The sequence below is a fragment of the Mytilus galloprovincialis genome, chromosome 9, assembly GCF_965363235.1.
Source record: "Mytilus galloprovincialis chromosome 9, xbMytGall1.hap1.1, whole genome shotgun sequence".
In the NCBI taxonomy this organism is placed as follows: Eukaryota; Metazoa; Mollusca; class Bivalvia; order Mytilida; family Mytilidae; genus Mytilus; species Mytilus galloprovincialis.
This window is the reverse complement of record NC_134846.1, coordinates 89,225,421-89,240,939: the sequence shown is the minus strand read 5'-3', so window position 1 is coordinate 89,240,939 and position 15,519 is coordinate 89,225,421. Positions and strand designations below refer to the sequence as shown.

The following is a 15,519-nucleotide window of genomic DNA, read 5'->3' as shown; positions in this document are numbered from 1 at the left end:
CAAGCTTCTTCAAAGAATTGTAGGTTTGTGATGTTCATTGATGTTCATGATGTTTTCTAATTTTTACATAATAATACATTGTACATCTTGTTTAAATTTATCAGTACAACAATGAAGTACAAATATGTATTATAAGCTACCTGGTATTATTGGTCGCATGATCAGCTCATGCAGTTCATTATGATTCAATGGGAAAAATATCTATGTTGTCTTTTAATAATTTTAAGCTTGTTTTTTTTCAAGTCTTCTTAATTGACAAACATGATTGAAAGCTATTGAAATAAAATATTTAGTTTGAAAAACTTTTGAATGACAAAAATGAATATGTTCAATTTGAAAAAAAAAATCAAAACCAAACTTCATTCTGTTTTACTAAACATGATAAGGCAGACCCAATAATTGAATTATACACCTTTGAGAAGGCAAATCTCATTAACAACATGATCATAAACAAAATGGTTTTAAATAAGGGCATAAATAGTATGAGTAACACAAATTATAAAAGACATGAAAAAATATTTCTATAGGCAAAAGAGCAACATTCCAAAAACAGTGCATGCATATATTTAGGGATTATCATCCAAATCTCTTTTTAAATCTTTTCAAGGGGACATAACTCTAGTACCCTGATTGACCATTTGTATAACAACATTGGTTTTTATAAGGACATCAGGAATGAAAACTTATAAACAAACATAAGGTGATGATATTATTTTAACAATTTACAAACCAAACAATCTCTTGAAGCTTCGATAATGTGACAACCATATTATTCTAAAATTTGCCCTAAAACTATTGTTATACAAATTTAATACATAAAACAATGTGGGTTAACTGTTTTTCTACACACCAGGGTAACACAATTCATTTCCCTTTGACCCATGACCTTAGACAATGTCCTCCACCTCCGTCCCCTAGAGAGGGGAAGTCTGGGGCACTACCGTGTATAGACGTGTGATCCGTGTAATCTGAGGAGAGGAGCACCTGTCGACATGTCGGACATGTCTGAAAGTTTGATGTTTGTTTCCATGGAGCATCGGCACTCTTACCAGAAATCCTGATCACATGACCACTTTTGTTTTTCTCCTGAATAGATTTGTAGGTGGTTAAAAGTTCTTGTTGCTTGTTTATGTCTGGTAGGAGGACTAGAAGTTCAGGGAAAATAATGTCAAAATTGTCCTTCCCTATTAACTGTTCACACTGTTTGTAATACTCAGTAGCATCTGTTGTTCCTTGCCGGAATGATGCAGACACAGTTTTAAACTGATCAAAGTTCTCAATGTCTTCTCCTAAATGTAACCTAATATCGCCAATCAGTTTCTGATTTCTTACTTTAGAATTCTCCGGAGCCACATAATCAAAGTTGCTCATTTCGGTCATCATCGGCATGATATTTTTCAATGTAAAAGTGCAGGACTTTTCCTCTGATGTCGAATGACCATTCTTTTGCGAGGATGTAGGCATAGCAAAGCCAGGGGGAGGTCTCTTAGAGGAAGAGACATTATCAAATCCTGGTGGCTTTACTGATGGCACACTGCTGTTTGATGGCAGAGGTTTGGTAAATCCTGGTGGTGGTGCTTTAGACTGATTACTTGATCCCAGTGTTGGGAAATCATCCAATTTAAGATTTTTATCATTCTGTTTTGGTACAAACCTTGGCTTGCTCTCAACAAAGGGCTTTATTTCAGTTTCGTTGCTGAGTATTGAAAATTTATTGTTATCTTCAGGAATATCTGCAGTTTTCACTTTCTTGTGAACTATTTTGAAATTTTCAGGACTTGGTGACCTATCACTTTCTTCTTTTCTGACAACCTTTGGACTTTCAACTTTGACTGGTTCCTTGTGTGTTACTCCTTTAGTACTAAATAGACTACTTGCAATACTATCTAAACTGGAACCACCTTTAGGCTTTGAATCATTAATAATATCATTATCGGACGGTTTAGATTTGTCTTTCTTCTTCTTTTTCTTTTTAGAATCACTAGTATTATAATTTTTATCATCAGTTAGAATAGGTTTAGATAGTTTTGTTACATTTTCAATACTAAAATCAAAGTCATTATCAGCATCAAACCAGTCGATAGGTTTTCTTTCTTGTATAGGCTTACTCTTCCCTTTAGCAGATTTTTGTAACCAGTTCATATTTGATGCACTTGTTGACGTAGGCTGTCCTCCTAAAGATGGAAAGTCTTTTTCATCTTGGAATGCCTTATTAGATGATTTTGTTTTGTTTTTTGACGATTTTTGGTTATTAGCGGAGACATTCATTGTAACTTGTACAGGCATGGCAGCAGCTTGTTTTGTTTCTTTGGTAGTCTGTTTAGGAACCCATTTAGCTGAACCTAAAGCACTGTTGATACTGGATGATTTAGTGGGCAGTCCAGGAAAATCATCCACCACCAGTCCTTTAGAAACTGTAAACTTAGACACAGGTTTTGATACAGATTTAGAAACAGGTTGTGATTTAACAATAGGTTCTGGTTTTGATGTTTTAACAATTGCCGGTTTCTTTTCTAATGTCTCAGCAGTTTTATCTTTGGTAGATGATTCTCCAGACAAGGAGGGGAATTCTTCTGATATAAGTCTACCAACTTGTACAGATCTTTTGTTTTTCAGTGCTATTTGTTGTGCCATAGAGAAGTCTAAAGCCTCGGAATCAGAATCCTTATGATCTGAATCATCAGGTGAGTCTACACGTAAATCATTGTTACCTAGAACAGGGAAGTTCTTGGCATTACGTAAAACTTTCACTTCTTCTTCTTCTTCCTTTTCTGGTTGTTCTTCTACTTTTTCTTTTTCTTTCATGACATCTAAAGAAGCATGAATAGCTTTCTGTACATCTTCTTCACTGTTAAAAAGAATAAAATCTGATTAAACCTCACTAAAATCTTATTAAACCTCACTAAAATCTTATTAAACACTAAAATCTTATTAAACCTCACTAAAATCTTATTAAACACTAAAATCTTATTAAACCTCACTAAAATCTTATTAAACCTCAATCTAATTAAACCTCACTAAAATCTTATTAAACCTCACTAAAATCTTATTAAACCTCACTAAAATCTAATTAAACCTCACTAAAATGTAATTAAACCTCACTAAAATCTAACTGATAGTAGAATGAAAACATAACTGTGTTTTAAGATGCTGTCATATACTTATCATTTCCCTGCTAATTGAGGAACCAGGTACATCTAGTGCAATCTATGGGACAATATTTTGCATGCAACTGGAGAAATGTAAAGTTTATATACTTTTTCAAGATACTTTGGTTAAAAATTAGTCAGAAAAGCATTAATGTATATATATCATGTATATACTACACACCAAAAAAGCCCAAAACTTTTATGTAAGGCTGTAAGAATTGATTCCTCAAAACTTCCTAAGAAAAATAATATATTCCAAACTTCTGTTTTAATTGAAAATGTGTTCAAATTCATTTTTTTGGGGTTAGTTTCACTCTACATTTTGATTAGTTTGTATTGACAAAGTATTTGTTGTCTTAATTGTTTTGTGTATTGTTTTCTACTTTATATCTACCTGTTATTTACATGTGTTTATTACCTGAAGTTTCCTCTCCTATACCCTCTAGGTTATATATCTACCTGTTATTTACATGAGTTTATTACCTGAAGTTTCCTCTCCTATACCCTCTAGGTTATATCTACCTGTTATTTACATGTGTTTATTACCTGAAGTTTCCTCTCCTATACCCTCTAGGTTATATCTACCTGTTATTTACATGTGTTTATTACCTGAAGTTTCCTCTCCTATACCCTCTAGGTTATATATCTACCTGTTATTTACATGAGTTTATTACCTGAAGTTTCCTCTCCTATATCCTCTAGGTTATATCTACCTGTTATTTACATGAGTTTATTACCTGAAGTTTCCTCTCCTATATCCTCTAGGTTATATCTACCTGTTATTTACATGTGTTTATTACCTGAAGTTTCCTCTCCTATACCCTCTAGGTTATATCTACCTGTTATTTACATGTGTTTATTACCTGAAGTTTCCTCTCCTATACCCTCTAGGTTATATCTACCTGTTATTTACATGTGTTTATTACCTGAAGTTTCCTCTCCTATACCCTCTAGGTTATATCTACCTGTATTTTACATGTGTTTATTACCTGAAGTTTCCTCTCCTATACCCTCTAGGTTATATCTACCTGTTATTTACATGTGTTTATTACCTGAAGTTTCCTCTCCTATACCCTCTAGGTTATATCTACCTGTTATTTACATGTGTTTATTACCTGAAGTTTCCTCTCCTATACCATCTAGGTTATATATCTACCTGTTATTTACATGTGTTTATTACCTGAAGTTTCCTCTCCTATACCCTCTAGGTTATATCTACCTGTTATTTACATGTGTTTATTACCTGAAGTTTCCTCTCCTATACCCTCTAGGTTATATCTACCTGTATTTTACATGTGTTTATTACCTGAAGTTTCCTCTCCTATACCCTCTAGGTTATATCTACCTGTTATTTACATGTGTTTATTACCTGAAGTTTCCTCTCCTATACCCTCTAGGTTATATCTACCTGTATTTTACATGTGTTTATTACCTGAAGTTTCCTCTCCTATACCCTCTAGGTTATACATCTACCTGTTATTTACATGTGTTTATTACCTGAAGTTTCCTCTCCTATACCCTCTAGGTTATACATCTACCTGTTATTTACATGTGTTTATTACCTGAAGTTTCCTCTCCTATACCCTCTAGGTTCCTCATATCTTTGTCTTCCCCTGGAGCCTCTATTATTATGGAATACTTGTGTCTGTACAGGTCGAACATCTTCATAATCACCAGTATTTACACCACCTAAAATTTACAACATAAAATGTCAGTTGGTATTAACAATATACAATTAGGTGTCATAAAAAAATTATACAATAAATAAGATTGAGAATAAAATGGGGAATATGTGAAAGAGACAACCCTGACCAAAAAATCTATGTGTTTTCTGTGTAATCATATTAATTCAAATCAAGTATTTATTATTGTGAATATTGACAACTAACAAAAAGAGATTGGTATTTGTGATTTTGTAAACTTGTAAAAGAATTATTACTAAGAAGAATTAAATTAACAGTTTTAATGAATGTGATGACAGTTCTGTTAAAAGTTTACCAAATAACAAATAGCTCAGTAATAATTAAATTTATAAGTTTTACACATTATAACAAATCTTATAATCAGTTTAAAGAAATCATCAATTAAATGATACTAAAATTTGTTAGACATGTTAGAGAGCATAATATAACGTTTGAAGAATGTAAATGCCTTAAACACTCGAACATGTTGTCAATCTATCCTCATTATAATAATTGATGTGTTGATGACTTACCCCTGTCTCTCCTTCTCTGAGTTTCTCTCCTAGGTAACTGATAATCTATGTCTATAGTACGTAGCTGTTTAGCCTGGGCTTTGGTTAAGTTATCAGCATGTTCTGCTGATGTATGAGCCTGGAAATCTATCTTGGAACGGAAAGCATGAGTCAAACGCACCTCCACACCAGCACAATCTCCTTCCTGACATAAATAATGCTTCTCTCCAAAATGATTCCTCAACGATTGATAGTCACTGAAATGACAGTTAATAAACATATAAAGGTCAACGGTCAAAGGTTCAGTTAATCATTGTTAATCCACTTCAAAAAGAAAAGTTGTTTTTTTCTCTGCAACATAACAATTACAAAGCTTCAAGTATATTTTGTTGTTGTTGCCAGGACAGTCAGAGATATAACTCTATAGGGTTATTACAGAAAATAACTTGCGTGTGTTATTACAGTTGTTGTTGCCAGGACAGTCAGAGATATAACTCTATAGGGTTATTACAGAAAATAACTTGCGTGTGTTATTACAGTTGTTGTTGCCAGGACAGTCAGAGATATAACTCTATAGGGTTACTACAGAAAATAACTTGCGTGTGTTATTACAGTTGTTGTTGCCAGGACAGTCAGAGATATAACTCTATAGGGTTATTACAGAAAATAACTTGCGTGTGTTATTACAGTTGTTGTTGCCAGGACAGTCAGAGATATAACTCTATAGGGTTATTACAGAAAATAACTTGCGTGTGTTATTACAGATACTTTCATGAGTTGTTTACTCTTTATTCCTTAAATTTTCTTAATCTGTAATAACATATGTTCGTTATTTGTAAAATTATTTCATTTACAGTGGGCTCTAGGGAACTCTTGAGACTTTGCGCAGAAACTAAATGCATAGTCTTGAAAACTAATTTTTTAATTAAATTAATACATTTTTGATTAACCATGGTAAATCAATGAGACAAGGCTATAAAGGGATAAACTTAGCTGTGATAACAAGGCTTAGTTATTAAAAGAATTTAACTTATTATATAAGACACTTGGGAATTACTGAGAAACTTGCACAGAACCTCATTACATGCTCTGGTCATTATTTCTTACAGTAAATTAAAATACATTGTAATTAAGCATGATGTATGTCTGAGCAAATGCTTTGAAGTTATATAGAGAAGCTGTGATAACACCCTTTAGTTATTACAGGCATATTTTTCTGTAATAACATATAGGTGTACTATATATGCCAAATGGGCAAACTATAAATTGTTAGATCTTTCAATAGTTAAGTATACATAAAGACAAAAGTAATATCAATAGAACTTTTATACATTTTTACTAAACTAATGATGAATATTGTCTCTTTGAAACATGTAACATACATATGTTATCATAGTTTTTTGACTTTTTAGTCCACAATAACAAATGTACCCCGCCACATTATTTATGTATGTGCCTGTCCCAAGTCAGAAGCCTGTAATTCAGTGGTTGTCGTTTGTTTATGTGTTACATATTTGTTTTTCGTTCATTTTTTTACATAAATGAGGCCGTTAGTTTTCTCGTTTAAATTGTTTTACATTGTCTTATTGGGGCCTATTATAGCTGACTATATATGCGGTATGGGATTTGCTCATGGTTAAAGGCCGTACGGTGACCTATAGTTGTTAATGTCTGTGTCATTTTGGTCTTTTGTGGATAGTTGTCTCATTGGCAATCATACCACATCTTCTTTTTTATATGTTATTTTTCTGAAATAACCCTATAGAGTTATATCCCTGACTGCAGGATGCTATATGAAATATCTGCAGGGAACACTATAGCTATATATGCATGTTTTATAAGGTAATTGGGTATGTGTGAACTAGACACATTCTAAAATTTAGAAACTTTTGAACAAATTACAAGCGAATACAAAATAATGTTTGACTTACTTATAAAATTCACTACATCCCTCTGGGTCACAAAAGTGACAGAAATAATGATCTTTACGTAAATGTCTATACAACTCATCTTTATCAAAGTATCTTTCATCACAAAATTCACAATTTGGATGACCTTTATAAGATTTATCATCTTTATCTCCTTGACGACGATGAGTGGCTAAATCTTGACGATTATAAAATTTTCTCTCAGATGGCAATAACTGAAATAGAGAATACAAATACTGTTCAAAAATTAAATTAAAACAGAGATTTGGATCGTTTATATGATTAGCACTAACCTGAACAGATGTTGATTACAATATTCTGTGAACATATGAAAAGTAACTGTAAAACTAATAGAACCTAGACAATATCATGAATATGTATCAATCTATCATTCTAATGCAACACCGTTTGTAACGTTCATTTTGATTGGATAACGTCACTTTTTTACATGGCATCAATTGACAATTGATGCTATGGGACGTACGCGCAAGCCCAGACGGCATATGACAGATTTTAAATACATGTTTTAACGTTGTTTTCTGTCAGTTTCATTAGAATAGAGATAACAATATTGTATTTTAAGCTCCGACGGCATCAATTGGGGATTTGATGGTCGCAAATACCTGTTTACTGTCTCCGCTAAGGCATCGCCAGTAAACTTAATTAGCGACCATCAAATCCCCCAAATTGATGCGGTCGGAGCTTAAAATACAATACAGTTATCTCCTAAATAAAAGAAATTTGTGCACATTTTATCTACAATGTATATTAAGCATGACAAGTGTTATGTAGATTTTAATGGTATTTTTTACACCAATGTTTGTTTGTACAGAAATCTTATATCAGGGCTTTTTATGGAAGACTATAGTCATATAGTATGGCGGTATTGGTTTTGCTCATTGTGGAAGGCCATACTTATTAGTTGCTTACATCCACATCATTTGGACTCTTGTGGATAGTTGTCATATTGACTATTCTATTACCGCTCCTTTCTTACAGCACTTTTTCCAATCATATCGTGCATAATACTATTGTATAATGATGCCCTTTATGCCATATGGCAGTCAGGGGTACTACTTGTACAAGTTATTTTTATTTACTTGAAGAATTAAAAAAAATATACACATATAAGTTAATTAATAATGTTTAAATAATCTCCCTTTAATTTTCTGAAAAAGTTACTTGTATAAGTAAATTTTTCTTATAATCCTACAAAAATTCTCAAGTTTTGAGATGTAAAATCAGGGCTTTAATGATTTTTCCCAGGTTTGCTCATATTTTTTAATTAGACTTCAATGTTTCATCTCATTAATTCAACAAAGAAACTGATAGCGCAAAGATCTTAAGTATTTGCGCAAGGCCTTCAAAAAATGCTCCTTGGTGGCTTGTAAATGAGCAGTGTTCTGAAGATAACAGAGACAAATGGGATTTTCATTGCCCATGAAATTACACTTAAATGATTAGTAAAGACATCTGCAAAGGGCAGATAACTTAAAATTATGCAAGAGCAATGAAAGAAATCCTAAGAATACAATAAACATGATAAAAGAAGATAGGATGACTTTTTTACTTATACAAGTAAAAAAATCTGAATGTCTAAGGGACATAACTCAGCCAATATTTCTTTTTACCTATACAAGTAAATAAAATTCACTTGTATAAGTAGTCTACAAATTTACTTATATACGTATATTTTTATTACTTCTTTAAGTTATTAAAAATAACTTGTACAAGTAGTACCCCTGACTGTACGGGTTCTTGATTAGATTAAAATTCTTATCTTATCTATCTTATAGGACTAAAAGTAGATAGTTGTCTTAAGTTTCAAAATTTGTAAATGTTTACCGTTAAATGATCCACACAAAGGTTACAATAGAACAAAGTGTGTTGTTTTCTCAAATGATTCTGTAAATCTTTGAAGGATCTTTCAGGCCTGGCATGGGCACAGATCTGACAGCGATTCTCCAGAATATTATCAAAGGAGTGTTTAATATCCTCATTTTGGAAAAAGATCTTGTTCCTCCTATTTGGAATATATCCATATCTAGGAATCTCACTAAACTTTAAGGCTTCCTTGATCAGATAAACCTACAATATAAAATAAAATTAAGCACATTGTACATTTGAATCATGCTTTCTGCACCAATTTATACATGTATATTCAATGAATTCCAAGATGTTAAATAATATAACACTTATCATTGGTTAAAAGATGTACAATTGATCATAAAATTGAGAATGGAAATGGGGAATGTGTCAAAGTGACAACAACCCGACCATAGAGCAGACAACAGCTAATCATGTTCACTAAACACAGAATCACACAATTAAAGGAATTTAATTTATTAACAAGTGTGGTAATAGAAAGTATAAATGCAAAGATAACAAACAATTCAATATAAGTTTACCTCATTTAGAGGTCTATGATACTAATAATTAACATGATTAAAAAAGTCGATAGCAATTCATATATATATATTGTATATTTGTAATGGCACAAGATTAAAGTAGTAGAAGTTAATAATAGTACACATTTTCAGTGGTAAGTGTTGACAGGGGGTCTCATTGAGGGTTGTGATCCCAGAACCTGCTTACTGTTTTGTCAGATTCCCGTATCCCCTTACACTATACTGTTGTGTACATAAGCAATTCTCATTTTTTTTGTAATTTCCTGTGTCCCGCTAGAATTTATTTCCTATTTTCACGGCACAATAATTTGACGTGTCAGGCTTACAAAAAATCGGCAATCCTGCGTCTTGCTTAGACCCCAAGGCCTAAAATAAAATATTGTTTGTTTCCCCAATCCCGACCGACCCTGCAAAATTGGTGCTACTCATAAAATTTTATTGTCAAAACTAAGTAAAATATAATATTTATTATTTTGTTCATTTGGGATTTTTAGGCTTGCCGGACCGTCCAATAATGTTCAAGCTTTTTGGAAAAATAAAATTATTTCCCTACCTACCTACCTACCCACACCTGGCTTTGCAGGGTCGGGATTGGGGAAACAAACAATATTTTAATTTAGGCCCAATGAGACCCACTTGGACCCACTTGACATGATACATGTTTTTTTATGGTACAAGTTGACTTACAGCTATCTACATTTTTTTGTATCTAACTGAAAATTTAAAACATACTTATTCCTATCCATACAATCTCATAAGTACATGCATGCTCTCCCTCTTTTCTGATATTAGAAAATAAGGAATAGAGGGGGTCTCATTGGGGGGTTCCGATCCCGGATCCCGCTTACTGTTTTGTTGGATTCCCGTATCCTGCTTACACTATGTACGAAAGCAATTCTCATTTTTTTTTGTCATTTCCCGGGTCCCGCTAGACCTCATTTCCCGTTTTCACGACACAATAACTTGACTCTCACATGTCACGCTTAGACCCCAATGAGACCCACAATAGAGGTACATTTTTGTACACAAGCATGGCAAGTATCTTGAGACCATGTCTACCGAGTACTGTCATCATGGCTAGTGAGAGAACGCATTATATACAATATGAATGTAAAAGTACACAAATATGTAATAAAAAAAGTCATTATCACACAAAAAAAAGAAATAGACCCACTAACCCAGGGCCTGTGGCTGTGTCACACATTTTAACTTGATATTATGTAAATGTCAAAATGAAATCTCACCCTTGAAGGCCTTCACCATCTGGTTGATTTGAATTTTAGGGAGACTAACCTGTGGTAGATCTGTACGACATATAGGACAATAGAACTGTTCACAGAGTACACGCATTCGACATGAGCACTTATAGCAGATGACATGATCACAGCAACCAACAGCAAACACATCGATGCCCTCGTGGCAAACAGGACAGGAGGACATACGGGACTCCATTTCTTCAAAGTTTGACAATCAGGTGATGTTACTAGATTAAAGTTAAACTAATTAAGTTTCTCTTTCGATTCTGACCAAATCTAAGTTGTGTATACTAATAGGGTTGTGCAACTTGTAAAGTCTTTTATAGAAAATTGATAACCAAAAATAGAAGCAGTGACCCAGCTTTCGGTTTGATTGTGCAATATCTTACTACGTCATCAGTTTCTGTGGTCTTTTTTATTTTATGTTTTATTTAAACATTAAAAGTGAATAACTTCATTATTGGAACGGAAAATGAAGTTTTCAACAACTTTAATCTTATATATTTGTAAATAACATATTTTCTGTTCTTTAGAAAATTATAATTTAAATTATGTCTCGTATCCCGTACACGGTCCTTAATTTAAAGATAATATTACATACATTAAATTTTGTTTCTACATATTTATCCAGTTAGTGGTTTTTAAAGCGGTTTAAGTCCTACATATTTTTGATGACCGAACTTACGTCCTCCATCGATACATGTATACAGAAGTTCCCAGTATTTAAGTTCACAGTTAGCAAACTTTGCTTTTGATGTATATTTTTTTAGAACTGCGTTTGTATAACTGTGTGAATTTTGTGTCTTGGTATTGTTTCAGGTTTGTTTCAAACACATCCCAAGTTTTAAATTGTTCACCCTAAACAAAATTGGTAATAGGAATCTCTTCATCCATTGTTAAAAGTAAAATAACAGTAATATAAGAGTATGTGTGCAGTTAAATACTTAAAAAGTGAAACCATTGAACTATATTTTTCGCCTTTGGAGTACTCAGTCCTAATCTGGAGTTGAAGAACATCAAAACCATGAATACGTAAAACATATTATAAATATTATAAAATAACAAATAAACACAACAGATCATACCATCTAAGAAGAAATTTATTCTTAAAGATAATCAATTTAACATTGTTGAAAAAAAAAATGAAATATAGTTTTTCTTTTAGTTTTTGTATTATTATTGGTTTTGTTTTCCCAAAAAATACGAATATTTTTTTGCTATATCTGTGCAGCTATGAGTTACCATGATTCACCATGTTCACATCCATCTGTTTACGTTTTTATATACATGTATTTTGGCATTGCACAATGTCATGTATTTCTCAGACTTTTTATGAAGTCCGTTAACCTAAATCCGTAGGATGCGTAATGATTGATACCGTCTGTCATTTATTAGTTGTACTTGGCTTTTTAAAAACTTGTTTTCAGTATCTGGGAGTACTCTGTGATCGGTGTTTTGTATAAAATTTATCTAATGTTTGTTGATTTTGATTTGTGCCTCAGACAGTGCCTTTTGGGTTGATAAAATCATTAACGACTGTTTTTCACGATAAAATATTGATAACACTAATGGACAACGTTTTTATTCTCCATATTTTTAAAGAATGTTTTGATGTTTTGTTTTTGCTATAGTAGTTAGATTTTGATCCAAACAAACGAATGATAGTCTTTGTCGATAACATGCGACCATTTTCTTGATTTCAATTTAACTTGAAAAGATTATTTTTGTATCGGTAGTGCCAACTTGCACGAGTGACAATTATTAAATATTGAAAGAGTATACTTGATTAGAAAGACATTAACCTTCCAAGCGTATTTAGAAATCTCTCTATCTATTTGAGAATGTATAACCGTCTTGGGCTTTGAACTAGCTGTCAGTTAACTGCGAGTACTCTCAGATCTGTACCTAGTAGGTTTTTTTTTATGTTGGGATGTACAGGTACCCGGCCACGTCCACTTGTTTTTTGTCTATCTGATGAGTTAAACCTTTTTCAACTGATTTTATAGTTCGTTCTTATGTATTGTTATACCACTGTCCCAGGTAAGAGGGAGGGTTGGGGTCCCGCTAACATGTTTGACCCCGCCACATTATGTATCTATGTGTCTGTCTTCTATTAGGAGCCTGTAATTCAGTGGTTGTCGTTTGTGTATATGTGTTACATACTTGTTTTTCGTTCATTTTTTGTACATAAATAAGGCCGTTAGTTTTCTCGTTTGAATTGTTTTACATTGTCATTTCGGGGCTTTTAATAGCTGACTATGCGGTATGAGTTTTGGTCATTGTTGAAGGCCGTACGGTGACCTATAGTTGTTAATTTCTGTGCTATTAAAATTACATTGAATCACCCCTTAAAATTACATGGAAATGACCCATTGAAATTACAGCAATTCATTTTCTGTGGTCTAGAGTTTTTTGTAGTCTTTTTATTATCGTTAAAAATGCAGTTTAACAAACCAGACATAAATACTGAAAGCGGAGAATGAATATGTTTATCTTTAAAAAAAAACAACAACACATTCACTTAGTGACAATTACATTCCATCCAAGATGTCATCATAAAAACACACACATGGTTTAACACTCAGACTCGCCGCTTGGGTAGAAGGAAAGCAATAGTTTACAGCCGGTAGCAAAAACCGTCAACAACTCCAAGGACTGGTTACGTTATCTTAGTAATTGGAATAATTCCGGAATTATTAAATAGTCACAGTCAATAGATGGTTACGAATATTGTCAGGTTCGTTAAGAATAATTCTAGCTGCCCTTTTTTGCAATTTTAGTCAACTGTCAACTAAAATCTTGTTACAGTTTCCCAATACTGAACAACATATAAACTACTGGGCCAAATTCAACCAAACTTGGCCACAATCACCATTGGGGTATCTAGGTAAAAAAAATCTGTCCGATGACCCAGCCAGCCAACCAAGATGGCCACCATAGCTTAAAATAGAACATAGGGGTAAAATGTCAGTTTGGCTTATAACTCTGAAACCAATTGCATTTAAAGCAAATCTGACTTGGGAGTCACATTGTTTATTAAGTCAAGATCTAACTGCTCTGAAATTTTCATATGAATCAGACAACCGGTTGATGGGTTGCTGCCCCTTAGTTGGTAATTTTAAGAAAATTTTGACGTTTTTGGTTATTACCTCGAATATCTCCCCTCAAAACATGTATATTTAATCTAATTTTTTTAATTATTTTAATCATTCAACCTGCTTTAATTGAAGTTAATTAACATATTTTTACAACCAAATACAAAACATGATACTTTTTCACCAATTATGTTGATAAAAAGGAACTTCTCTCCATGTCTATTTTTTGTCGGGGAATAACCCCTAGTTTTTTTTTATACGAAACTGTTTATAGCACCCTTTGAGTTCAATCTCATTAAAATCCGATGTTCTGATACGCTACCCTCACTAGTAGAATGACAAATTCCGGAAATTTTCCCGAAATTTTTGATTTTTTTTTTATTGATTTTTCTACCGTAAGTGGGGACTTCGTCCCCATATTACATATTATAGATAATAAACAGCAATAATGTTCAGCAAAGTAAGATCATGGAAGTTATATTCAATATTACTTCCATGGTAAGATCTACAAATAAGTCAACATGACCTAAAATGGTCATTTGACCCCTTAAGGAGTTATTGCGCTTTATAGTCAATTTTACCATTTTTTCTTAATTATTTTTTTACAAAAATCTTCTCCTTTGAAACTACTGGGCCAAATTTAACCAAACTTGGCCACAATCATCATTGGGGTAGCTTGTTAAAAAAAATGTGTCCGATGATGACCCGTCCAGCCAACCAAGATGGCCGCCATTGCTAAAAATAGAACATAAGGGTAAAATGTACATTTTGGCTTATAACTCTGAAAGCATATAGAGCAAATCTGACAGGGTATAACTGTTTATCAAGTCAAGATCTATCTGCCCTGGAATTTTCAAATGAATAGGACAACCGGTTGTTTGGTTGCCGCCCCTGAATTGGTCATTTTAAGGAAATTCTGCCGTTTTTGGTTATTATCTTGAATATTATTATAAATAGAGATAAACTTAAAACAGCAATAATGTTCAGCAATCATTTCATAAATTTTGTAAATTTTGGTAAATTTTTACAAAATGTGTTCCCTATAACTACTGGGCAAAGTGCATTATAGATAGATATATTGTTATTAGCAAGAGTGTTCAGTAAGTTATTTCAACAAACACATCACCTCCTCAAAACACAATATTGTCATGAATCAATCTGTGTCCTTTGTTTAATATGCACATAGACCAAGGTGAGCGACACAGGCTCTTTAGAGCCTCTAGTTTGATTATACGATTAATTTTATCATTCTAAGAAAGAGTGGCGTCAATTAGAATACCAAGGACTTTTTCACATTGACTTTCATTAATTTGTTGGCCATTAATGGATACATTTACTGTGTTATTGCAATTGGCAAACAGGTCAAGTTTTGTTTTGAACCTATACATCATATTACCGGCCAGTGTCCCTCACATCAGTTATCAGCAAAGTTCTTAAGGTAGATCACAAGTATATATTTTTTGAGACAGAATTTTTTTATAATTTGCCA

At 32.8% G+C, this 15,519-nt stretch overlaps 1 protein-coding gene across 1 annotated transcript; it reads right to left on the bottom strand.

Annotated features, from left to right (window-relative positions):
• Window positions 1-353: 353 nt before the first annotated feature.
• Window positions 354-11,324, bottom strand: LOC143046303 (E3 ubiquitin-protein ligase ZNF598-like). The gene is made up of 6 exons (XM_076219407.1): window positions 10,973-11,324; window positions 9,117-9,359; window positions 7,275-7,486; window positions 5,365-5,600; window positions 4,712-4,838; window positions 354-2,848 (listed from the first exon to the last, which is right to left on the bottom strand). The coding sequence occupies exons 1-6, from the start codon at window positions 11,129-11,131 to the stop codon at window positions 865-867; spliced, it is 2,961 nt and encodes a 986-aa protein (XP_076075522.1). The 5' UTR covers window positions 11,132-11,324; the 3' UTR covers window positions 354-864.
• Between the last annotated feature and the right edge of the window lie 4,195 nt (window positions 11,325-15,519).